General features: G+C 42.1%; 1 protein-coding gene and 2 pseudogenes across 1 annotated transcript in view; 1 reads left to right on the top strand and 2 right to left on the bottom strand.

Moving 5' to 3' along the window:
- Positions 1 to 26,492, top strand: part of Ehd4 (EH domain containing 4) — an 86,346-nt gene that overhangs the window by 46,880 nt on the left and 12,974 nt on the right. The window contains exon 4 of the mRNA XM_027925627.2: positions 16,973 to 17,385. Within this exon, the coding sequence (XP_027781428.1) occupies positions 16,973 to 17,385 (413 nt within the window). The remainder of the gene's footprint in view (positions 1 to 16,972; positions 17,386 to 26,492) is intronic.
- On the bottom strand, positions 19,427 to 20,521 carry LOC114084582 (polyadenylate-binding protein-interacting protein 1 pseudogene; annotated as a pseudogene).
- On the bottom strand, positions 23,268 to 24,123 carry LOC114084593 (14-3-3 protein theta-like; annotated as a pseudogene).

Below are 26,492 nucleotides of genomic sequence, written 5' to 3'. Positions count from 1 at the left end.
AACTTCTAATGAACATAAAGAAGGTTTTAAAAAAAAGTTCATTTGCTCTTTAAATGTTTAATAGCTTTCCCTAGCATAATGGGGACATTCTTGTTTGACAACGCTGATCCCTGTTAAATGTGGAAAATAAGATTCTCCTTCCCACCCCAGTGGTGGCCTCTGACTTGGAGGAGGGAGTGATGGATTGTAAATGCAGGATTCTAGGTGGAAAAGAAGCAGTGCATGCTGAGAGACACTGCAGTGTCGTTCCATTTCCCTGGCCCTTCCCCTAGCTGGTTGACCTAAGCAAGATACTTCGCCTCTTTGAACCTCTGTTTCCTCCTCCCTAAAAAAGGATAAAAGTACTCAACCTCACAGTGTTGGATTTTGTGAGGATCTGAATTATCTAGACAGTTTTGCATATACAATGTAAGAATATACAGTTGGCATTAGGTATGTAAATACCTACGTGTTCCATAGATATTAGCTTTTCTTTCTTTCTTTTTTTTTTTTTTTTTTTTTTTTGCAGAACTAAGGATTGAACCCATGCACTTGCTAAGAAAGAGCTCTACCGCTGAGCTACATTCCCAGCCCTTTTTATTTTATTTTTAAGACCAGCTAAGGCTGGTCTCTCCAACTCATGATCCTCCTGCCTCAGCCTCCTGAGGCTCTGGGATTATAGGCATCAGCCATAGCGCCTGGCCGGATATTATCTATTCTTTTTAGCCCTGAAGCTGAGAGAGAGGGATTGACTTCATGGAAAATAAGCCAGTAGATGTTGAAACCCTGAAAATCACAGGGCTTTCCTGGCATGTGTGATTTCCATGGAAGCAGATAGTAAAATGGGAGGTGCAGGCAAGCTTACTATGGGTCCTGGAGAAGGCTGACCTGAGTTTAGGTCCTAGTGTGGGGCCCTGAAGATCAAGTGAGATAACATGCATTTAGCAGAGTTGTGATTAAGAATGCTGGAATGGCAGTCACTGTTCTTTTTATGGAACTGGGGTTAGACCCACAATAGACAGGCTAGGATCCCAAGGCCAGCTCAGCCGAGTGTCAGCATTTCCCAGGGGAAAGTAGTGGGACCAGGTCCTGGGACTCTGGCCAACAAGGATCCTGCTCTTCAGTGATCAAAGAAAAGAAGAAAGATAGGAAGGAGAGGAAAGAAAAGGGGAGGTAAATTAAACATTTGCACTTCACAGTAAAGCCAGGAGAATGCAGGCAAGGTCGGAATCGGGGACCTGCTGCAGAGAGTGACAAGGAGGAGGTGTTCTGTGGCAAGGTGCCCAGATTTTGTCACTTTTCCAATTCTTTCTGCCAAATTCCTATTTCCTGTAGCTGGGGATGTTTCTCTTTTGTACCATAATGTAGTGTCCTCAAGAAACCCCAATTTCACCTAGATTGTTTTGGTCTCTCAAAACCACCTCTTGCTTGAATCCAAATTGTGATACAAAATATATGTCAGACAATTTACTTAGCATTTCACCTTTCAGAAATACTCTTCAGTGGGAATGACATTGTTTTGTGTGTAGGTGTGTGCAAGCTTAGGACAAAACGTTCAAGTTGCAAAAAGTTAAAGAACATCTGTCCCTACTTACATCCCTCCTCTCCTCTAGCAGATTCCATCCACGATCTAGGGGGCTAAGGAGGGTTTTCTCACACTGTTCTGCACTGTTACTTTTCCACCTGCAATCTTGAAGCTTGTCCCATTTTGTTACTGTGGTGCTGCCTACCACCTGTTCCATCCTGTGGATGTGCCAGAATGAATAACTAGTATCTCCTCCTCCTCCTCCTCCTTTTTTTGGTGCTAGAGATGCAAATTAGAAGTGCTTTACCACTGAGCTGAGCTATAGGGCTTGGGATCAAGCCCTTTTTATGTTTGATTTTGAGACAGGGTCTTGCTAAGTTGCAGAGGCTGGTCTCAAACTCATGATCCTCCTGCCTCAGTTTCCCAAGTCATTGGGATTACAAGTATGCACACAGCAGCTGTTTTGCTTTCCACAGATGACATGCAAACCATTTCTAATATTTTTGTCACGAACAGTGCCACAATCAATATAGACAGTTTTGCATGTACAATGTAAGAATATACAGTTGGCATGTAATGTATCTTGATAATACAAGAGTAGATTTTAAGTAATCTCACCACCAAAAATAAGTATGTGAAGTAATATGTTCATTGGCCACCTTAACCAGTCCACAATGTATATGTATTTCAAAACATGTTGTACAAGATAAATATGTGTAGTTTTTTGTCAGCTAAAAACATAAACGAGGGGCTGGGACTGTAGCTCAGTGGTAAAGTGCTTGCCTCGAATGTGTGAGGCACTGGGTTCGATCCTCAGTACCACATAAAAATAAATAAAGATACTGTATGTTCATCTACAACTAAATAAATATTATAAAATAAAATAAAAATAAACGAAATAGGGACCAACCAAGACATTGTGTAAATGTAGCCATAATATACATTCTAAGAAGTGGAATTGCTCAATCAAAGACAACCAAAGCTATCTATTGATGGTATTAGCTAGTGTCAAAATGCTGCTCTCAAAAGTGCACCTGTTTGGGGGTGGGGCTTGGGCTCAGTGGTAGTGCATTTGTCTGGCATGTGTGAGGCACTGGGTTTGATTCTCAGCACTGCATATAAATAAATTAAATAAATAAATAAATGTCTATCAACAACTTAAAAATATATCTATATACACACATATATTTTATGTGTGTGTATATACATATATATATATATACTTATATAAAGTGTACCTGTTCACACCCCACCAGTGGACAGAATGTTCTTGTTTCCATAAACCTCAAGCACAGGGAATTTCTGGTTTTCTTTCTTTTATCTTTGCTAATCTAATAAATGAACAGCATCTCCTTATGATTCTAATTTTCATTTCTCACCGTTTATGTATTAGATTGATTTTTAGTGTTGATGACTCTTTTAAAAGTATTTCTTCTTTGGAGGCATTTGACCAAGTTAAAGTACTATTAGTGACTACATGGACTTCACTTTGTAAAATAAGTCAGTCATTTTTTTAATATAGAGCCCAGTGTGGACTCACATGGTCCCCACTGACTTGATCTGTCTTTCCATCTGTGATATAGACCCAGAAATAACCACCTCTGAGTAATACTTTGGCTTCATAAGCCAGTGACTGATAACTTAGTTGCTGGAGCTGGGCTTGGTGGCTGGCTGATGTCCACATGCTCCCAGAGCTCTCATGCAAGGACAGGCCCAGGGACAAGACTGGGCAGGTATTCGGGGTCAGAAGTTGCCTTAAAGCCCTTTGTTGATCCCACAGTTGTCATCTTGCTTTCCCATCTCTCTTCAGAAAATTGTGGCTTGAGGAAACATTGTCTTTTTGCCCTTCCGCAACTCAAAATGACAAGACCCGCTGTCAGGGTCAAGGCCTTATTTGACAGTGCTTGGCCTTATCACATTTGGGTGGAGTCTGATATCCTTGGCATTTTGCCTCAAGAAATTTGTGTATAAATAATGTTTGCCAAGCTGACTGTGTCTGATTTATAGATGTATTGTATAAGGCTTTCTTGCCTGATGTACACAAAGCCCACTTGAAAAATGAGGAATGGGTAATTTCCATGTGTGTGACACTTGATTCCTGGATTCTATTAATTCTGATACAATATTAGAAAGTTGAATTCAATGATTTCATAAGCATCCTTTGACCCTTACTTTGGTGATTTTTTTTTCAATATAGAGTTGTTTAGGATTGGATGAAAAGTGAATTAAACTTATGGGGCAGCTATTTACCCACATAGAAACATTCAGGGATTTTCTAATTGGCCCACATGCTGTAGCCAATGAACCCAGTGGAAGAACTATAATAAAATGAAACTTTTTACTTAATAGTTTTCTTATTTAGAGTTAATCATTCAGTATTCCTGTAGCTTCCTGAAGGTTTTACATTCTTATTTTATTCCTGCAACTAGTTATATCTCTATTATATTGAGCTACATTGACTTTCCTGAGATACGTGTGTGTGTGTGTGTGTGTGTATGTATGTATGTATGTTTGTGTGTGTTTTTGTTTTTGTTTTTGTTTTTTTTTACACAGGCAGAGGTAGGAGAGTACTGGGGATTGAACCTGAGGCACTTTACCACTGAGGCATATCCCCAGCACTTTTTATTTTTTATTTTGAGACAGGGTCTCATTAAGTTGCCAGTACTGACCTTGAACTTGCGATCATCCTGCCGCAGCCTCCTGAGTCACTGGGATTACAGGTGTGAATCACCATGCCAAGCAACTTTCCTAAGAATCTGACTTTTCAGAGAAGTTTCCTATTCAGAACCACCTTATACAGCTATAACTTAAGAATCCTTATTGATCATCTTATTCATCTTATAGATGTAGAAATCAAGGCCCAGCAAAATGAAATGGTTGGGCCAGTCTCTGGGACATGTAGGTGTTTCTTGATGGATATTTTTTGGGGTTGGTTTTTTTTTTTTTTTTTTTTTGTACCAGGGATTGAACTCAGGGGCACTCGACTACTGAGCCACATCCCCAGCCCTATTTTGTATTTTATTTAGAGACAGGGTCTCACTGAGTTGCTTAGCACCTCACCATTGCTGAGGCTGGCTTTGAACTTGTGATGCTCCTGCCTCAGTCTCCTGAGCCACTGGGATTACAGGGGTGCACCACCACACCCAGCTTCTTGGTGGATTTTTACCGACTTTCCTCTCCAGCAAAGAGCCTAAAATGTCATATAACATTGTTGTCTTTTTCCAGCACCTAGTTCTCTTTATTTTTTCTATATTTTATTGGGGCATTATAGTTGTATATAATGATGGGATTTTTTGTTACGTATTTGTATGGGTACACAATATAATTAGGCCAGATCATTCCCCAGTATTTCCCCTTTCCCTCTTTCCTCCCTCCCCCTAGTCCCTTTCCTTTTTCCTTTTGATCTCCCTTTGATTTTCATGAGACCCAGTCCTCTTTAAATGGGCCTGCTTCTTAACCTAATTTTTAATCTGAAAAAGGAAATGAGATAAGAAACCCACTTTTCCTTTCACTTGGTCAGACAACCAGAAGCAACAGAGTTCATTAAACAACATACATATTCCTGAGAACCTTCCTCCGTCCCCATGTCTGTGGTGTGATGCTGTGGACCACCTGCTCCCCACACACCTGTCCTACCACTATCCTCACAACCTCCCCAGAGGAAGGAGGTTCAGGCTATGAGGTCGGCTTGTTTATTTTATAAGGAAACAGGCACAGAAAAATTGATTTACGCAGCCTTGGAGTGGGAGCAGGAGGCAGAGGGGAAGCACAGAGCCCATTCCCTGTTACATCTGGTCCTTGTTTTTGTCTAAAATTAAGTCTGGCAGGGGCTAATCCCTTCTCAGGCCAGGTACAGTGAAATAGCAAGGGTTAGTAAGTGCAGGGGTTTTGTTTTCTGTTTTTTTATAGCTGGTTGCGTTCTCTAAGAGCTAGCCATTACCCACTGATAATTTCGAGGTGAATTCACACTGAGTACCCCCCAAAGGCGAGGAACTCAGGGGACCTTCTGTGGAGGCCTTTCTCTCCTCCCTGGGCAGGTTCACAGTCTCACTGGGTCTCTCAGGCAGACAGGGTTGAGTGTCCACCTGTCCCCACACCCAGGGGGAGTCTGGACACCCCTCTCCTTCACAACTGTGCTGGGTCCAGTGGGGAAGAGGCGCAGGCTGGAGAAAAGAGGGAGGTAGAGCAAAACCACTCGTTCATTCTGTCCTCGGTGGTACCATGAGCTTGTCCCACTGCTCTGAAAAGTACAGCAGATTGGGGGCTGCTTCTTCCCTGGAGCTGGTGGTGGAAGGGGGGTCTGCATAGTTGCAAAGATACCGCTTCACTATCAGGGTGGTGACAGACACACCAAGCACAGCTTCTGTCTGGAAAGTGCTGGAAATCCAGACACCCCTCCCGCCCCCATCCCTGAAAACACAGTATAAAAGAAAAGGAGCAATCTCAGTCATGTTGACCCAGTAGCATATTGCAAGTGTATTGCAAAATATGTTTTTTTTTTCTTTTTACAAAAATAACATATTCATCATAGAATACTTAGAAAGCCACACATCAAAAAGAAGAAAATAAAAACCAATTCCACCATCCCAGTTTCTTCATGGCACCATGCAATGAATGAAAGCACAGGCTCTCAGATGAGCGTCCCTGGGTTTGAATCTTGGCTACCCTGAAAAAGGGCTGTGTACCTTGGGGAAGTTACTTAGCCTCTCTGGTCTGTTTCCATCTCAGTAAACCGGGGATCATTCCAGCAAGGACCTCATGACAGGTGGTATGAAGAAGCTCTGGGGCAGTGCAGGAATGCGGTTGTTTATTTTTGGCCATCATATTTCTCTCGGCCATGATAAAATGTTCAGAGATAACTTTTTCCAGTTGCAGGGAAAACTCAACCTGGAGAGAATGGAACTCCCCACATGGTTCAGCTGAAGCAGCCACTGGAGTTAGCTGAAGGGGCTGTTTTTGAAAATATAAAAACACTTGAGTGATCCCAGATATTTTATATTTCAGATGGTTTACATGTTTTATAGTTTTCTAGAACTATTTAAGCAACTGCATCCTAACTAGCTTGCTAAAAATCAGTTATATTTCTTGTGTAAGTCAAGTCTCTTGATTAAACCAAATTGATTTGATTTGATTTGATTTTGGTAAGAGCATTTAACTTGAAATCTACCCTCTTAACGATTTATTTCTGCTCTCCGCCCCCACCCAAAAAAAAAAAAAAAAAAGCCTAACAGTTTTTAAGTCCAATATGGCATTGCTAACTGTGGACACAATGTTCAGCAGATCTCCAGGACTCATTCATCTTACAGAGTTGAAACTTCAAGCTCATTGGTTAGCAACCCCCACTTCCCCCTCTCAGACCCTAGCAAGCACCATTTCACTGTGATTCTATGAGTTCTCTCAAGTTTCATCTATGTTGTTGCATATTTCAGAATTTCCTTCTTTTTCAGGTTCAGTAATATTCCATAGTATGAACACATCACATTTTCTTTATCCACTCAACCATTTATGGACGCTTGTTTCTGTATCTTGGCTTGTAAATAATGCTGCGGTGAACACAGGAGAGCAGATATCTCTTTGAGATCCTTATTTCAGTTCTTTGCAATAAATGCCCAGAAGTGAGATTGCCATATGATATGACAGTTCCATTTTTAATTTTTGGAGGAATAAACCCAACTTTTCTTTAACACCTACCATGTTCAATGGTACATCCTGGGTATATAGTCATGAACAGAATAAAGGTTAGAGTCTCTACCCTCATGGAATTTGTGTCTTCTAATCACTAAACAAATATACCCTTAATTGTACATATGTTATGAAAAGAAAATCATTTTTTGCTATATGAATATATCAGAGGGAATCTTTTTAGATGATACAAATCATCTACAACCAGCCTTGGGGTTGTAGATATGCTTAAGACCTGACCTCTTACTACCTGTGGTCCAGTCCAGTGGTGGGCTATGCCAGGCAGGAACACAAGGGCTACAACATAAATCAGACCCCAGCTATCAGGAGGAAACAGGAGGAGGTCCTGTCCTGCTGGATGGAAGGAGGCACCCCAGAACAATGACAGTCATCAGTGGAGAAGAACGAAGAACAATCCGGGTAGAAGAAAAAGTCTAGGCAGAGGTGTAGAGACCCCAACATGCAGCATGCTTCTGGGGCACAGCAGAGCTCAGTGTGGTTTATGGGGTTCTATAAGAGGCTTTAAGAAAAGGCCAGGCAGTGAGGCAGAGGACAGTCATGGAGAATTTGTTCTGTGAACATTTATTCTCAAAGTAGTCAAGGCAGGGCTAGGATTATGGCTCAGCAGTAGTGCTTGCCTAGCACATTCAAGGCCCTGGGTTCAATCCTCAGCACCACATAAAAATAAATAAATTAAGGTATTGTGTCCAACTACAACTAAAAAATATATATTTTTAAAAAGCAGTTATAGAGTTGGAGATTAGCTCTGAGTTCTAAGAAGGGGTGGGGACCATTTGAGTGCTGGATTGAAGAGGAAGGAGCCTGAGGACAGGAAGGGCAGCCTGCCTCATGTGGACACTCACTGGACTAGGTGCTAGAGGGACACAGGGTGTACTGCAGGGTCATACAAACAAATCAACAGAGTGCTGGGGTACAGGCACAGGTGCCTGGCATGGAACTGGAGCCGCTAACTCTGGGGAAATAGGACCAGGTGTCATGAATAGGAAAGGTTGGGGCAAGGACTAAGGCATTGTCCTAATAGTGGCCTTGCTTACCTCAAGGGAACAGGAACAATCCATGTGGGGAGATCTGGCTGTCCTCCATTGTCTTACATCCTTTTATTGACACACATCTCATTTAAATTCATGTAATTAGAAACTTGGCTCTGGGGAGAAATATAGGCATTCTTTTATTTGTTCTATTAAAAATATAAACTGCCAAATTTACTTCCTCAGAGACCCTTCCCCTATGCCTGAGCCAGTAAGTAACTATTCTAACCCCAGATGCCATTTCCTGGTGGGTCTTTCTTTGGCCAGGATGGGGACCTGGGTCTCCACAGGCACTGTGACGGGAAACCCCTAATTGGGTGGACAGGGCCCCTTCCTTCCTGCCCCTCCCTTTGTTCCTGGAACGTGAAGCCAGGAATGCCAAGCTGGGACCTTCCGCTGGGCAACTTCTCTTTCCCAGCTCCCAAAGCTGCACAGCATTTGAGTCTCTGCAAAGATAGAAACTGTGATTTTAAATAATCAGATTATATCTCTCTTTTTTTGTTCCAGATTAATCAAAGTTCCACTGGGAGGTCTAAAAGAGTTGAAATTTCTATAATTAAATGAATAAATGTTAAAAATCTGTCAAGCTGGGCTGGGGTTGCGGCTCAGTGGTAGAGCACTCACCTAGCACTTGTGAGGCCCTGGGTTCAATCCTCAGCACCACATATAAGTAAATAAAATAAAGGTATTGTGTCCACTTACAACTAAAAAAAAAAATATTTTTAAAAAAATCGGTCAGGGCTGGGGTTGTAGCTCAGCAGTAAAGCACTTGCCTAGCACATGTGAGACACTGGGTTCGATCCTCAGCCCTACATAAAAATAAATAAAATAAAGGTTAAATAAAATAAAGGTATTGTGTCCAACTACAACTAAAAAAAAAATTTTTTTTTTTAATCTGTCAAGCTCTGAAGGGATGGTTCCTGCATCCTCCACACATTTTCATGTACACACATATTCAGGCCTCTATGTGCCCAGCCACCTTGCACTCTGCCTAGCTGGAACTGAATCTCTACACTGAGAGCATCCTTACTCCTATTTTGTCACCATGAGAGGCACTGTCCTCACCTAAGCCAGAGGACAGGATGCTTGTGAAGTGACGTTCCTTCAGAGTTCCAGTGGACAACTCAAGTTGCTTCTTAGAATGGTCCTTAAACACTGATTTTGAACAATACACCAGGCTCTTGCTCCATCCTCATTCATCTCCAGCCACACCAATTAGTTCCATAGTCTCCTAGACCAATACATTTCAACTTCCTCGTCCATCTGAAGTTTGCAGAATTATTAGGTTTTAAACAAGTGTATCAGCCTTGGGTCCTTTTCTTTCTTCTTGCTTATTTGCTTTACTTTTTAAGTCAATTTTATCGACATCTAACATATAATAAAATGCACTGATTTTAATTGTGCAATTTGGTGAGTTTTGACAAATTGTAAACTCCTTTACCCCAAGAAGGTCCCTCCTATTAAAGCCACTTAGCAGCCAGCCCAGCCCTTCCCAACCTCAAGCAATGCTGAACCTGCTTTCTGTCACCTTGTTTAGCTCTAGAATTTAATGGAAATGGAATCATTTAGTACGCTCTCTTTGGTGACTGGCCTCACATTGCACATTTCTGATTCTGAGATTCATCCATGTTGTCCCATATCCCTATCTCATCTCTCTTTACTGCTGAGTGTTTTCCAGTAAAGATGTGCATAGCATCTCCACTCATTTCCAGGTGGAAGCCAATATAGATAAAGCTAGCAGCCTTAGTTTTATAAATGTCCCTCAGTGACAATTCCAAGTACATTCTATGCATTCAATAATTATTAATTAACCTTTTTTTTTTTAACTTTTGTTTTTGAAGTGTCTTGTTAAATTCCAAAAAGATGTTTAGTATACTTCTAATTTCCAGAGACACATGTTCCAAAGCTTGTTTAAAACTGGTTCTGGGACTTTTGAGCACATTTTTCCTCAGAAAACATTCAGTCCTTCAGGAAGCTATTCCTGGTGGCATTGTTCCAGTGCTATACCCAGCAGAGAAAGGAGGCCCCGCCCTCGATGAGGTCACAGCCAGCAGGGGAGACACACAAACTAACATGGCACAGTTGCCATAAGGCCTCTGTGGGAGCACGTTGGCTTCTCAGAGGACAGAGCTTGGCTGAGTCAGGCTGTCAGCAATCGGTACCAACTGGGTACGTCTGTGGACTGAGCTGTCTGTAAGAACTGAGCAGTGTGTGTCCAGACCAAAGAGACCAACTCAACATTTTACATACACTGTGTCAGGCTGGGGATGTAGCTCAGTGGTAGAGCACTTGCCTAGCATCGGAACGCCCTAATTTTGATCCTCAACACCCCCAAAAACAAATAGACCAAGCAAAATAGCAGCTGAACAGCACAATCTGAGGACCACTGGCTTTCGATCTTAACTCAAGGTCAGCTTTTCATAGGCTACCTTAGCACAGTGTGGCTACCCTTTAGGATTCTTAGGAACCTGCCTTCCCTCTATAACAGAACCTTGGGGAAGATCCATTATTCTCATCCTCCTGGGTACAGATGTGTGCCCCACGTTACCCCGGCCAGCATGGTATGCACTGTACTTCCCTAAGCCAGATGACATCTGGGATTAGAATCATAGATTAATTTTAGGAACAACCCAGGATCTTTAAGACCAACTGACACAGAACTCCATCCATCTCACAAGCAAAAAAGGAAAGGTCACCAGGCCTTTGAGGAGTGCACTACTATAATTTTAAAATATGAGTGGATTTTTGATCAGTTGATAAATTTCTATTATCTGCTTTCTGGGCAGATTCTCTCTCTTATCTTAAGCGTCATTGCATGGATGCTTTTACCCCCAGTTCATTGTCTTTCCCGGGCTGTAGAGGATACTTCTCCCCAGCCATGAGACCTTCAACAGACATTTGCCACACCCACACTGTGCCTCAGAAACTGGATATAAAGATTTTTTTTATGACCAGTAGATAACATTTCAGATAGATTTCTAGGTGCCCAGACAGTTCTAAATGCCTCACAGTTATTAAGTTATTAACACTGTAGCCCCATGAGGTACATGAATACTGTTATTAACACCTTTTCACCGATGAGTAAATAAGGCACAGAAAACTTAGGTGGCTTATCCTAGGTCACAGAAGGAGTTAATAACGGAGCCCAGGTGTATTAGATCCAAAACTAACACTGCCACTGCGCACCACTATGTTGTGTGACCATGAGGAAGACAGTCCCCATGGCTGAAGAATTTATTATCTAATGAGAGAGATCAGGAAGTCCATCTGATTTTAATACACTGTGAAGTGATGCAATAGAAGCACAGCAAGGGGGTCTGGGAGCTCAGAAGAGGGAGGAAACCATTGGGTCCTCTGAGGTGTGGGTGGGGAATGTAAGGAACGGTGGAAAAGCTCCGTAAACTCAACAAGACAAAACAACCGTTTACCTGTCCGAGATTTTATTAGCAGGACTGTAGCTGTCAGTCGTAGAAAAGAAGGGGGTCGAGAGAGAGGGAGGGGGGGAGAGGAGAGAGGGAAGAGAGAAAAGAGAGGGAGAGAGAGAGAGGGGGAGAGTAAGAGAGAGAGAGAGAGAGAAAGAGGGGTAGAGTAAGAGAGCAAGAACAGGGTGTTGATATTTATGGGCTTAACACAGAATGATGAGGAGCAAGGCGAGTGGGCTGTTACTTCTTCATTGCCTGAGAGTTCGCTCCACTTCAGGGATTGGAGGTGCGCCATTCAAAGTTCAAGCCATTCACAAGGATTGGAGGTGACAGTTCTCGCGCCATTCAGTGAGTCAGGGACCTGAGCTCCCGGAAGAGAAGCACTCCAGGCGCCATCTTTACCAACAGGGAGTAATAGCAATAACTTACATTACTGAAAGTTTATAAGTCAACACTGTATTGAGCCAGTTGAAAGCATAGTCTCATGTAGTCTCTCAACAGTCTGATTCTACAGACAAGAAAAAGCAGCTTAAAGTCAAGTAGCATGTAATTTGAGATTAACTCAAGTGATTTGAAGCATGGATAAGATCAGGACTGGATTTCTATGCTCTGAACGCTAGGGGAAGTTTTGCCAGGTCAAGACCCAGCACCAGCAAAGGTAGAGGAGCTTTTGTGAACTTTAAAATCCATCTTCAAATAAGCATTTTTAAATTGGTTCCTCCATTCAGAGATGCACCCATCTAACTATCTACTGGTAACTTTTTCGAATAAAAGAAAACTACTTTAAGCATGTTTGTTTTGCTAGCTAACAAGAACGTCAGCATCTCTGTGCATCCCAAGCCTTTGTTCAGTCTAGGCAGTGGTCCTCTGTCTTTACCACACATCACCATCTTGGGGAGCTGAAACCTGCAGATCACCAAGCCCAGCCCTAGGGATTCTGGTTCTCTGGTTCTGGGGAGGGGCCTGGGAGACTAAATGTTAGCGAGCCCCTTATTTGATCTAATGCAAGACCAAACTTAGAGAATCAGCATCTTGGAGCCCTCTGAACCACTATTTTCCTTTAGCAGTCAGACTAATATATAATTGAAGTTAAGTCAGGATTGTTTTTGTAGATAAGCATTTGGTGTGCTTCACAATTACTTTGTTACTTTGCCATTTTAGTTACTTTTGAGCACCTAGTTCAGTGGCATCACAGGCATGCACACTGCTGTGTGATGTTTACCAACATTCACACAGCACCCCTTCATCCCCTCCACTGGAACTCTCAAGCTGTTCAACAGTAGCAATAACAATAACACCCCATTCTCTTCTGCCCAGAAAGCAGATAATAGAAGTGCTTCATGCTATAAGAATTAAGCAAACCTGGAGAATGATAGTGGCCAAATAATATGGTTACAGTATGTGTTTGTACGAATATGTAACCACCAATCCCTCCATTATGCACAACTAATAATGCATCAATTTAAAATATGAAAAAAAAATCAGACCTATTGAGCAGACCTAATTTTAGCCTTAAAAGGGAAGGAAATTCTGACACAAGCCACAACATGAATGACCCTTAAGGATATCATGCTGAGTGAAATCAGCCCATCACAAAAGGACAAATGCTATATGATCCCACTTCTGTGAGGTTCCCAGAGTAGTCAGATTCCTAGGTACGGAAAGGAGAATGGTGTCACCCCAGCTGGGGAGAGAAGGGAATGGGGTATTATTGTTATTGTTGAACAGCTTGAGAATTCCAGTGGAGGGGGTGAAGGGGTGCTGCGTGAATGGTGGTGAACATCACACAGCAGTGTGAGTGCCTGTGATGCCACTGAACTAGGTGCTCAAAAGTTTCTAAAATGGCAAAGTAACAAAAGTAATTGTGATTTTTGTATGTCTGGGGGGAAATGAGCAGACCAACCCCTCCTGGCTTTGAGAATCCTCTGCTCTCTTTTGAGACATCTGGTGACCTCTCCTTTGATTGTGTTTCCTGATGTGTGACAAGCAGTCCTTTTATGCCTGCTCAATAGCAAAACAAAGCCCAGGTCTGCCTACCTGTACTTCTTAGTCCTCATTGTTGCTTTAAAAGAAGAAAATTGAGACATGTGGCCATTGCTCCTGAAACAAGTAATGATTTCACTTAAACATGTACCTAGCAGCTCTCTTCGCAATAACTTCTGATTTTACTGTGGCACTGGAAAGGAATTTTTTCCTTGTGGTACTGGGTTCAAACCCAGAGCTTCAGAAATGCTAGACAAGTGTTCTCCCAGTGAGCTACACCCTCAGCCTGGAATCCTTTTTAAAAGACATTTAAATTAACTATTCAAATTTAAGTTAAAGTTTAACACGAGTCATATTACAGCCAAGCATTCAACCAAGGCAGCCTGGGAGGATGCAGTACTGGGTTGCACAGCTGCATGGCCCAGCACTGGAGGTGACAGCTGCAATTTGGCTTCTCTGCCTGGGGTGGCAAGTTTTTTTGGCACTGAAATAAGAGACATTCAGAAATATTAATGTGGGAGAAATGGCTTACCAATTGTGGTTCTTGTTAGCAAATCAAAGAAGCTGATTCTGGCTAATTTAAACAGAAAAGGAACTTTTGGAAGATCAGGTCATTCACAGAATTCATGGGGTGGCTGGAGAACTAGCCTCAGAAAAAGGCTTAGGAAACCACTACCTTTGGACCCTCAGTTCAGCCACGCCCACCCCTGCCCCCACCATTGGTAAATTCTGATTTTTCTTGTGTCTCTGCATCATTCCCTCAAACCCTCATTCTTGGGGGGAAAGAGATGAATGTTTAATTCTGGGTCACTTGTCCATGCCAAGGAATGGGGCAAAGGACTGTCTTCCACACCATCAGCTTCTATGGCCCAGGAAGAATACCTCCCCCCAAACAGAAATGTGTTCTGCAAAAAACAACTCACATCCATTCAGTGTACAACCTAATTACAGCAATTTCTTAAATCTGTTTCTGAGCCTTCAGATATATGATTCTGATCACAGGGATCAAGTGAAAGAATGATCTGATCAGACAGATATGTCAACCATCTTTATTGGAAAAGCAAGCCTCCATGCAGGTCCTGAAGAATGCACAGGTCCCAGGCATCTTCCTGGTACCCAGGAAACAGTAGTGTTCCTCTGCTGAGGATCTGCCACTGTGATCTGGGGCTGTCTAGTGCACAAGTCAGTCTCACGCAATGGCAGCACTTACTATTACCTTGGGAGGCAGTTTGACCTTGCAGGGACAGAACTGAGTGACGTCTCCATTCCCAATCTTTACATACCATTGGGTGACCTGTTCAGTAAGTCTTTGTCTTCTTATCTAAACTGGTGGCTGAAGGAGATAGAATAAACTCTGGCCCATATTCTGAGCACTACATTTGTCTTCCTTCTCCCTAAGGCATCAGAGCCTAGTACACAGGAAGACAGAATAGAGAAGTGAAAAGTGAGAACTGGAAGTCTCGAATGTGCTGGCAGCTTAAGCACCATGCCAAGGCAGTGGGTTCCTCTAGGAGGAAGGTCACAGGAGTCTTCAGCATTTCTGAATTTTTGTTATTATTAAAAATGTATCTGGGATTGGGGCTGAGGCTCAGCAGCAGAGTGCTTGCCTAGCATGCTTAAGGCACTGGGTTCAATCCTCAGCACCACATAAAAATAAACAAATAAAATAAAGATATTTTGTCCATCTACAACTACAAAAAAGTATCTGACGCTAGTTTGTGTGTATAATTCCTCCTCTTGCACCTGTTCTTCAAATGCATGGAAACTTGAGTTCATGGACCCATTTATTTTCCCTAATTAGACCATTCTGCTTTAAATACTTCTTCATCTGCTTAGAGCCCATATTCCCTCCCTTCCCAGTGCCAACCAGTATTCTAAATTCATATTCAGTGTTTTTGGATTTGTGCCATAATACATACTCATTGGTTGCTGAGTGTGGCTTTGTATTTCAACATTTTACATGAATGTTATCATGCTGTATTCATCCCTTTGAAAGTGATTTTTTTTTAATATTTTTTTAGTTGTCAATGAACCTTTTATTTTTTGCATGTGGTGCTGAGGATCAAACCCAGGGCCTCGCACAGGCCAGTTTAGCAATCTACCCTGAGCCACTACTCCAGCCCTGAAAGTCATTTTTTAACTCAACGCTGCTTTGTTTGTTTTAGGTGGGTTTGGTTTTGTTGTTGTTTCGGACATTTACCTGTATGGACAAGCAAAGATCCAGTTCATTCTTGCCATTTATGATATTTTTTTTATCTGAGTAAACTGGATTGAAAGTATCTAAAGTAAACAGGGCAGAATGTCAAAATTCATGAAAACTGCATGGTAGGTCCACCAGCTTTAATTATATTATTATTTAGACTTTGATAGATGTTTGAAAGTTTTCAAAAAGGAAAGGAAAGAGGAGGGACCTGTGAAGAGGAATCAGGAAAGGTGACCTGTCAGCCTGAGCTGGGCTAAATTGAGATGCTGGTTCTGCAGCTAATCAGCCTAAGATTAAAATAAACCCTGGGGGACTGGCCTTCTCTTGTTTGCTCCTTGTGGGAACCTGCCTCCCTGGGGAAGTGCCTGAAAGTCTTGACCTAAGGCTGCTGAAAAGTGTTTATTTAGCTGCTTGATTTGGAACATATTGGTAGGTGGCCAAAGCAGGCTCAATGGAATTTGTTGTGGGTCTGACCACTTTTAGAAAGAAATTGGCAAGGGACCATTTCACAGGATGGCTATGAGCCATAAGTTTTTAAAATATTTATAACACACTTAAACTATAAATAATCCACATGATAAATATGTCACAACTTTGCCCAGGCCAACCTTTGACTCCTTGACACTGTACAAACTTGGGTTAAGAGAAGGTGATTCCTCCTCTTACATGCTTGCTGGATGCCCCCGTGGGATTCCAGGTGGCCTCCAGGGTCTCTTCCTTCTCTGTCTCTGGTGCTTTCAGAAAAGTAAAATATGCAAAATTCAGAGCTTTTGATCCATGGCCTGTGGTTTACCGGCCTGTTGGTCAGTTTTGTTGTTGATCAAAAGGAGTGTCCTAGGTGAAATCAGAGAATCAGGAGAACCAAATGAAATTATTGGCACGTAATGCTTGATTAAAGTGTCCAAGAGCCCAGGAAAGGATCCCCAGATCCCCAGCCTGAACCAGATGCATCCAGCCCAGAGGGGTCCCATTCAAAATGACTTTCAAGTCACGAAGCCTCTGCTGCTTCCAACTTAAAGATGGGGCTTTCTCCCTGGCAGCTACTGGAGTCCAAGGAGATTCCTTAACTGCACTATAACCATGTCCCCCAGAGCTGCCAGGAGTACTGATTTGTCCTCTCTCCATCCAGGGTATGACTTCTGCCAAGTCCTGCAATGGTTTGCTGAGCGGGTCGATAGGATCATCCTCCTCTTTGACGCTCACAAACTGGACATCTCAGATGAGTTCTCAGAGGCCATCAAGGCCTTCCGGGGCCAGGATGACAAGATCCGTGTGGTCCTTAACAAGGCTGACCAAGTGGACACACAGCAGCTCATGCGGGTCTATGGGGCCCTTATGTGGTCCCTGGGCAAGGTCATCAACACGCCCGAGGTTCTGCGCGTCTACATTGGCTCCTTCTGGGCACAGCCTCTGCAGAACACAGACAACCGTCGGCTCTTTGAGGCTGAGGCACAGGACCTCTTCAGAGACATCCAGAGCCTTCCCCAGAAGGCAGCAGTGCGCAAACTCAATGACCTCATCAAGCGAGCAAGGCTGGCCAAGGTAAGCCAGGAAGTAGATGCCCAGGTCTGTATCTTGGTCTGGGAATACGCTGCTCTCACTTCTACAAGGGGAAAGGGAGGGAGGGAAGGCTGTATTCCAGAAGCCATAAGGGATGGACTGAGGGCAAGCTAAGAAAATAGTCTCAAAGTCAAGGAGCCCTGCTTAGATTCCAGCTCCTAACTCTGATCTTTTGCAAATGACTTAGCCTTTCTGAATGTGTTTTCTAAGATGCAAACTGGATCCAAGAGTACCTCACAGGGTGCTAAGGAGGATTCAGTGTGACAGTTCATTGGTGTGACAAAGCAGTGAGCATAGCTATTGGCACACAGGTAGACCACTACGTGGAAGCCATTATGTTGTTAGGACAATGGGAACATAACCAGCTGAACCTAAGGAAGGTGGCATTGATAGAAACAGTAGAGTGCTTAGAGGCCACCACTAGTTGCCAGACTCCTAAGGCTGGAACCCAGTGTCACTGCCTGGATCCAGAGGAGCCTAGGAGGAAGTTGGCCCTGAGAAAGTCTCCTAACCTGGAGAGTGTTGCTGGTTTGGGATTACACCTGTCCCCATTCTGGAGTGTGTATCCAATGGGATGAGGGCAAAGTGCTGACCCCTCTCAAGCAACAGAGGCAATTCTGTCCTGTCTCTGAAGTGAGAAAACATCATTCCTCCAAGAGAAAGTATAGGAAAAAAATTATTCTTTAGAAAATATTTGTATATTTCATGAAATAATTATCTTTAATACCAGAAGAACATCTAGGGACTATTCCAAGCAGAGGGTAAACCTGGCCAATCCTCAGAAGCACCCAGGATCTTTAACCAAGGGAATAGTTTTACCCCAGAACTTCTGACACAAGAGTTGTATGTGCACTACAGGTGTGAACATATGTATACAAATGTGTGTGTGTTTGTGTGTGTGTGTGTGTGTGTGTGAGAGAGAGAGAGAGAGAGAGAGAGAGAGAGAGAGAGAGAACTTCCCAGGGGATTCTGATGATCAGAAAAGTTTGTGATCTAGAAATTTATGCTAACTCCCTAATTTTACAAGGACAAGGTAGGATTAGTTATTTGTCCAAGATCATTTAATCTATCAGTGACAAAGCCAGGATTGAAAATCAGCCTCCTGGCTGTCAGTCCAGCCTTCTGCTTTGGGCCCCATCACTCCAGCTCATAGCAGTCCACAGGCTCTTCAGGAGGTGAGGTCAGCCTCCCTCTCTCAATCTTTTGGCAGCAAAACAGCCATGTCCCCTCCCACATTCCTCCTGCTTCAGGGTCTGGTCTGGCCTGGCTTCAGGTGCAGCAGGTCAGCCTTATGGAGTCTGCTACCACTCTGCCTCATTCAGTCAACACTGACTCAGCCCCCCAGGCCAGGGCGAAGAACCTGTCTGGCAGAGGAGAGAGGCTCAGAATCCCCTTGTTACAGAATAGAGAGCTGTGTGCTGATGGAAGCATGGACACTTACCATGGGTGCTCTGAGCAGTGCAACTAAGCACCCATCCAGGAGGGGAAGGGAAGATAACATTGAGGGGCCCCAAGCCTTTTGATTCTCATTGCTCCACAGCAGATATCTTTGTGTCAGTGTACAGACACAGTAGCATCTATTCTGTCAAAAGATATGTGTCCCCAACTGCCACTGCCCCATACACAGGACCTCGATCTCCTGCTTTTCTCTCCGCTCGGCTCATATCCAGTGTGTGTGCATACATTCCTTCTGTGTTGCTCAGCTACCTTGAGGGCACATGGTGTTCCTATGAGTCACCGATCTTTTTTTTTTTTTTTTTTTTCAAAATAAATTTTATTGCAGCCAAAACAGTGGAATTAATTGTACTAATAAACTATCATATGTATAAATATGTATACATTTAAGTTTTGGGGAATAAAATTTATTTTGGCAGATAGTGTTAAAAACATTAAAGTTACATACATTAGTAAAATCACTCAACATCCTTAATTTGGTATAAGTGTGACACATTTTCTTACTTTCCTATATTCTGCTATATCACCATACCTCAACTGTTTTATAAAACTGATCTAAAATTTAACTTTACTGTTTTCGCTTACACTCTGATTCCAAATAAAAGTTTTCATAAGCTTCTTCAATCTCATCATCAATATCATCCAAATATGGATCACCACCCCCTGATAAATCTGTTTCATTTTCTTCATAATCTGGAAACAAGTCCTGTCTTTCAAGTAATTATTGACATTTCTCTTGATCATCTGGGTCAGCTGCAATGAAAGGAACACCGTCAGATGTATAAAATGTCGGTTCATTCATAAAGCAGTTAGGATCATTTTCAGGTTTTGCTTCTCTGTATATTAAAATTGTATGAACTCTACCCCCAGTTACTTGACCAGAGTCCTGCAAACTTCAAGAGCATCTGTTTTACATCTCTGCTGCAGTTTGCATCTAGGACAACATTTTCAATTCTCTGAATAATTTATTCCATATCAGTCTTTTCCTTTTTCCTTCCAGGCATCTTCCAAAACTGACCCTGTCAACTTCAGTAATTTTACTGCACAAATTAAGTTGTCACTCATAGGATTAGAGAAGAGGGCATTCAGCAATTCTCTCAGACCAACCTGAAGGACATCTGTTCTTATAACCTGTCCATTTGTTCCCTTGATCTCCAAGCTAAGATTGTCCCAGAACGAGTATAAATACATGAAATCGTTCTTAAGACATTTCATCTCCTTTTGCAGCTTAATCTTTAGCTTCATATTCTGTGCGACATCTTTGAAGTAGCAATTGGCGGAAGTTGCCACTGTGTGGGCTTATTGTCAGATGATGAGACAGTTGAGCTCCCATATAAGAGAAATTTGGGATAGATGTAGCCTGTAGGTAGATGAGTTCCACAAGTTCTTGCAAAGCATCATCATCTGTTGTAACTCAGCCATTCAGGGTCTCCGCAAACTGTTCAATTTCAGTTTCAAAATTGCCAGGCCGCTCTATAATATGATTCAAAAAATCCTGAGCATATTCCGATAGAATGGGATAATACTCATAACCACCCTCATAGGATTCTGTATAATTAGAAGAATAACCTGATGGGTAAAATTCAGGGGCATTTGCAGACCGTTAAGCATTAACACAGGAGCCAACAACCATCTAGGGTTTAGCCATTGCTGACTCCGAATTCTGCTATGAGATTTTATCCTGTGAACTAGGTGGAGCTCTCTGGAGCCTCCTTTGTTCCAGGCAGGCTGGCGACTTGATGATGCTCAGGAGAGAAGTGCCTGTGTCACCATTCTTTACCTTTCTTCTGGTGCAAGCTACTTCCTCTCCAGAACTACAAGACACTTTGTTCCAGTCCTGCAATCCAGTTGTGCTAAATCATTTGTAAATCTACTTATCTGCAGCTCTCCTGTAACAATTTCACCCTTGCCCTTGTTCTGGGCCTATAGCTGTGGCAGGAAGTCTGGTTTTGCCCATTTCAATGACCCGTTGGCATATGGTATTTCTCTTCTCCAGCTGGTGCAGCAAAATTAATCTTCAGGGTATATAAGAGCACACATTATTTTATAATTAAAGCTGGTAATTCATATCATAGCCTTTGCAAATTTCAAGATTTTTTGAAAGTATTTTTAAATGTCCATAGACATTTTAAATTTGCCAGTCATTGCTGAAGGCCCAGTGACTCAAGATGCAGCTGTATTCAGCCATATAAATAACTCAGGAGCAAAGAACTGGCTAGAAGTGCCAAACACCATAACCCAGAGAGCTTCCCTGCCATCCTTGAGCATTGGTCCTTCAAACAGACCAGCATGGCCTAGGTTTAGAGAGGCACAGAATGTCACTCTGTATTCAAACACTGAATAATGAAAACCCTTGTGCAGATGGTGGGGGTGGGTAGACTGTCAAATTTGCTGAGCTTACTTATAGGAAAAAAAGCTTGCTTTTTTTTTTTTTTCTTCCTAAGAATAGTATCTGGCTTGTTCCTTTTCACAAAGGAAAATGTATGAAGCACGAATACTTCCAGCCTGAGCTTCTCAGTGCCAGTTGCTCATGGGGCAGTACCATGCTGAGCAGCGGGGACAGGAAGCAGCCTCGCTGAACAAGAAGCAGAACTGAGCACAATGGCCTAAGTCACTATCTTCTGATAGTGAAGTGAGAACTTCATCCTGTATGCACTTTGTGGGGTTTGTTTGTTTGTTTGTTTATTGATTTGTTTGTTTGTTTTTGCATTGCTGGGAACGGAACCCAGGGCCTCGCACATGTTAGACAGGTGCTATCCCACCAAACTGCATCTTGAGGCCTCCATCAGCAGTTTTAGACGTTCCATTTGTGAACTTGTTTTTGCTTAAAACGATAAGGAGTCCTCTGAGCTTTTATTTTCTGAAAAATGCTTTTAATTTGGTGTATTAATCTTTCTCTTGATCCACCTCTCCGTTTGTAGTCAGCAGTGCTCCCGAAGCCACATGGTTTGCATTACATGTGTTAGTTTGTTCTTACCCTTATTTTATGAAGGACAAGAGGAAGGCCTGATACTCAGAGAGGTGATGCAACTTCCCTGAGCTTCACAACCTGTGAACTGCAAAATATAGATTCCAAGCCCGGTCCATTTCTGGACTGCTTGGTCCAGAAAGTACTCCTTGAAATCCAGAGTAGATAGCATCTTGCTATGTCCTTGTTCTCTGTGTTAATTATTCATTTTGTTTTTTGGGGCTTCCCCATATACACACATTGGTACTAGGGATACCACCCAGGAGCACTCTACCACTGAGCTACATCCCCAGAGCTTTTTAATTTTTTTGAGACAGGGTTACACTAAATTGCCCAGGCTGACCTCGAACTTGCTGCCTCCTGCCTCAGCCTTCTGAGTACCTGAGATCACAGGTGTGTGCCACTGTGCTCAGATCTAACTGACATTTTGAAAACATGTAAAGGATAAGTTTTCAGATATCACCTAAGAGGTGGCAAATCTGAGCTGGCTCATAGAATGTCTATTTATAGAACACTGTAATTAAGAAGAAGCCATAGTCCAGAGAAAGCAATTGTACCTTTTTTTTTTTTTAATATTTGTTTTAGGTGGACACAATAACCTTTATTTAATTTTTTTAATGTGCCTTACGCATGCTAAGCGAGTGCTCTACCACTGAGCCACAACCCCAGCCCAACTGTATCTTTTTTTAATCAAACTCAAAGTATCATAAAGATGACATTTTAATAGGATGAAAACCAGAGAGTCTTACCAAATATCTCTGAAATTTAAAATTTGCTCTTTCTTTTTTTTTTTCTTTTTTCTTTTTTGGAAGTGTAAGTGAATTTTTATTGGGAAGGGAAATTGTCAACTTAAACAGCAGCAAATGATGAGTGAATAAGGAAACTCCCTGTTATCACAGATGGACATGACCTCCACAACATGTGATATACAGGAGGCATTTCAATTTGTGCCCCCGCCAGCCAGGAAATGTCAAGTGCTTTCCCATTTCATCTAATACTTCTGGATTCCTACTAAACAGGAATACAGTAAGAGTGTAGAAAGGTTGCTTACTGAAAAGAAACCCTCAAAGAAGAATAAGGAAGAGAATGTAGAAATTAAGAAGTCATATAAAACACTCTTTAAATTGCAATTAACTACATTTTCTTATCTTCACAGTAACACAAAACACAGTCACTTTTAGAACTGGTTCAGATTATTTAAATGCCAGATATGTTTTTGGTCCTCTACTAAGCGTTTGGAATTACTTATGTTTATATGAAATAAAGGTATTAATACTTTTCTACAGCAGTAACTGCACACCAGGAAGGCCAAGACAAACATAAATCAAGGAATGGAGTTTTCCTAAAGCTGCAGTGTGAAAAGACTATAAACAGTTGATTCCATACGCATGAATGGTTTTCTTTGCTATAGGAAATCCAGTAGAATAAGGAATAGAGTAAAAAGGTTTCTTGAGGGAAGGAGGATGACACCCTGTTTGCATTTAGATTTCAGCCCCCTCTGCTTCATCACATTCTTCTCCTGCACTGTCTGATGTCCATAATGTTAAGTTGTCTCTAAGCAACTGCATGATGATGATGCTGTCCTTGTATGCATCTTCATTCAGTGTATCAAGTTCTGCAATGTCCTCATCAAAAGCCGTTTTAGCCAGTGTGCAGATAAGCTCTATTTTTAAGGATCTATTATTAATAGATATAATAATATAATATATATTATAATAATATAATAATCTCTATTTTTAATAATAATATAATAATCTCTATTATTAAGTATCTCATAGTGAAATACAGAAAAGTTAAGAGCCAGCGCCAGGCAGATTGGGTGTGTGGGTTGCATCTCTTTCTTGCTTATATCAAATGCCTCTTGGTAAGCTCCTTGGGAATTATCTATCATTTGTTTCCAATCATCACCACATGCAACTTCAGCAAGGTACCAGAAGTAATCCTCTTTCATTTTCAGATAGAAGACCTTACTTTCTGGAGTAGTTGCATTGGCTATTAAATTCTTATCCAACAATTCCAGGACCGTGGTGCAGATTGACCTCCACTCGGACTTTACTTTCTCCCAATTTTCCTTAATCAGCTGCAACTTCTTGTTGGAGGTATAGGTCTTCTGCTTGATGCTCAAGATGACCCTTCAGGCGGACCTGCAATACCCGACCATATTCTTGTAGGCCACCAAGAGCAGGTTGTGCTCCTCATTGGAGCTCAGCGCCCTGCTCGGTCATGGCCTTCATGCAGGTGGCCATGTCATCGTAGCACTTGGCCTGCTTGGCCATCTTGGCCTTCTGGATCAGCTCGTCTTCTATATGGCGCAGGGGCCAGGGCCGGGGCTGGGGCCGGGGGTGAGGTGAGCGAGGGCGAGCACCGACCCTGATCGGGAGTCCTCCTCTTTGAGAGCTTCTCCTCTTCGCAGCCACAACGTAAGTCCCACCACTTTGATCTGCTTTTAGCTTTTGCTGCTGTGTCTTTTCTATTTGTATTTTTTACAACTCTGTTCCAAGGAAGGGGAAACCTTCACAGTGGGCTTATCTCAGAGATCACATCTTGCCATGTCAGTAGGCAGCCTGCTTGAAAGACTGCTTGCTCTCTGAGATGCCAAAGTGCACTGCATGGTTTGTTAGGGAAAGCTATTTTTGAAATGCCCAAGAAAGGATTTAGAAAATATAACTTAATTTTATTCCAGTCTAATTAAAGGAAATTAAGCAAAGAAATTAGATTCATGAAAATCGCAAGCAAAAGTAAAAAACAAGGCAAGTTCATTGTCAGACCCTACCCTTTATAAACACACTGCCCAAGTAGGAAAAGTTCCCACCCATTTGGAGATCTTTGCTCAAGAAAAAATGAACAGCATTTGAGGAAGAAACCAGTAAGAATAAGAAAGAAAAAGAAAGCTCATTGATTTTCAGGGTTCACTATAATTCTGTGGAATTTAGTTTAGCCTTCAAAATGTATTTCCTCTTAGTCACATGTGATGTGCAGAGCCTGACTTTCATGTTTGTGCTGTCAGATTCTTTTTTTGAAGAAGTTAGGCATTTTGTAGTTGGTGAGATGGATCCAGGCCAATGTATGTGAGAATGGATTATACAGTGGGTGATGAGGAGCACTTAAACTCTCCTCCACCTTGGCACCTTAAAAATAGCTCAGCCCAAGCTATTATAGATGTCAGTGCTCAGGCCCATTTAAGGAAACCTGTCTCTTTGAAGGTTGATCTAGAATGCATCTATGGGCCTTCTCAAGTCCTCTTTAAGGCTGTTCAAAATCACATGTGCTGTCTGCCGGCTTTGATCTGAACAGCATGACAAACCCTTGCTCCTGGAAGAACGAATCAACCACTCTCCTCTGCCTCTCAGTCTCACACCCTTTTTTTGTTGTTGTTCTTGGGATTGAACCCAGGGGCGCTTAACCACCAAGCCACATCCCCAGCCCTTTTTATTTTTTATTTTGAGACAAGGTCTCACTAAATTGTTTAGAGCCCTGCTAAGTTGCTGAGGCTGGCCTCAGAACTTGGGATCCCCCTGCCTCAGTCACCAGAGTCTCTGGGTTTACAGGTGTGTACCACTTCTCCTGGCCCAGTCTCACACTCTTCACATTTTTATTATCCCATGAGTTTACCCTTGAGTCTCTAGCTTATTAACTCATTTTTTTATTTGTTTTTATTAGTTACACATGACAGTACAATGACCTTGACATATCATACATTTGAATCAGATGGGATATAATTTCTCATTTTTCTGAGTATACAGGTTGCAGAATCACATTGGTCATGCAGTCACATATATAAACACAGTAATAATCATGTCTGTTTCATTCTACTATCCTTCCTATCTCCCCAACTCATTTTTTTTTTCAGTGCTGGTTTCTGATGCATGGTAGGCCTGATGCATGGTAGGCAAGCATTGTACCGCTAAGCCACATCCCCAGTCTTATTAACTGAATTTTTTTGTTTGTTTGTTTCTTTTCCCCTGCCCACATTTTTTATTGGTGCATCATAGTTGTACATACTGATGGGATTTATTATGTATTCATACATACACACAAGACACAATAATATTACTCCCCAGCACTTAACTGAATTTTTTATATCATAAACCCACTTTTATAATGAGCCAAACTGCCAGCTTTTAATGCTCTGTGCAAGTTTCCAACTAGACTTACAAAAACACAGTCTCCACCAGGTTGTGTTAAGTGTGCGGAGATGTAGCACAGTTAACCCTGCTTTCCTAGCCTGCCTCCCCTGAAACAACTGCCCACAATGCAGGGAAATGTCCATGCCATCAAAGCACTGGTAGCTTCCTGCACTTGCTGCCTGGTGTTGTCCTCCAATGTCAGGTGAATCCAGCCAGCACCTCTCCTGAGTAGTGCTTCTTAGTCTTGGAGACATACACACACACACAATCACTCAATCACTGGACACATTTGTTGAGATTTGTATCAAAGTTATATGTGAATTATATATAAATTCACATACTTAAGGCATATTTTTTCCTAGAGATTCTTTTTTTTTTTTTTTTTTTTTTTGGTGGTGGTGCTAGGAATTGAACCCAGGGCTTTGTACATGCGAGGCAAGCACTCTACCAACTGAGCTATATCCCCAGCCCTTATAGATTCACGTACATTTAAAGTGGAGGAAATCCCTTTCTACTTGCTGAATTATTAGCCTAGAGAA

This window comes from Marmota flaviventris, chromosome 2, assembly GCF_047511675.1.
Source record: "Marmota flaviventris isolate mMarFla1 chromosome 2, mMarFla1.hap1, whole genome shotgun sequence".
NCBI lineage: Eukaryota > Metazoa > Chordata > Mammalia > Rodentia > Sciuridae > Marmota > Marmota flaviventris.
Note: the sequence above shows the minus strand (reverse complement) of the source record. Positions and strands in the feature narration are given on the sequence as shown.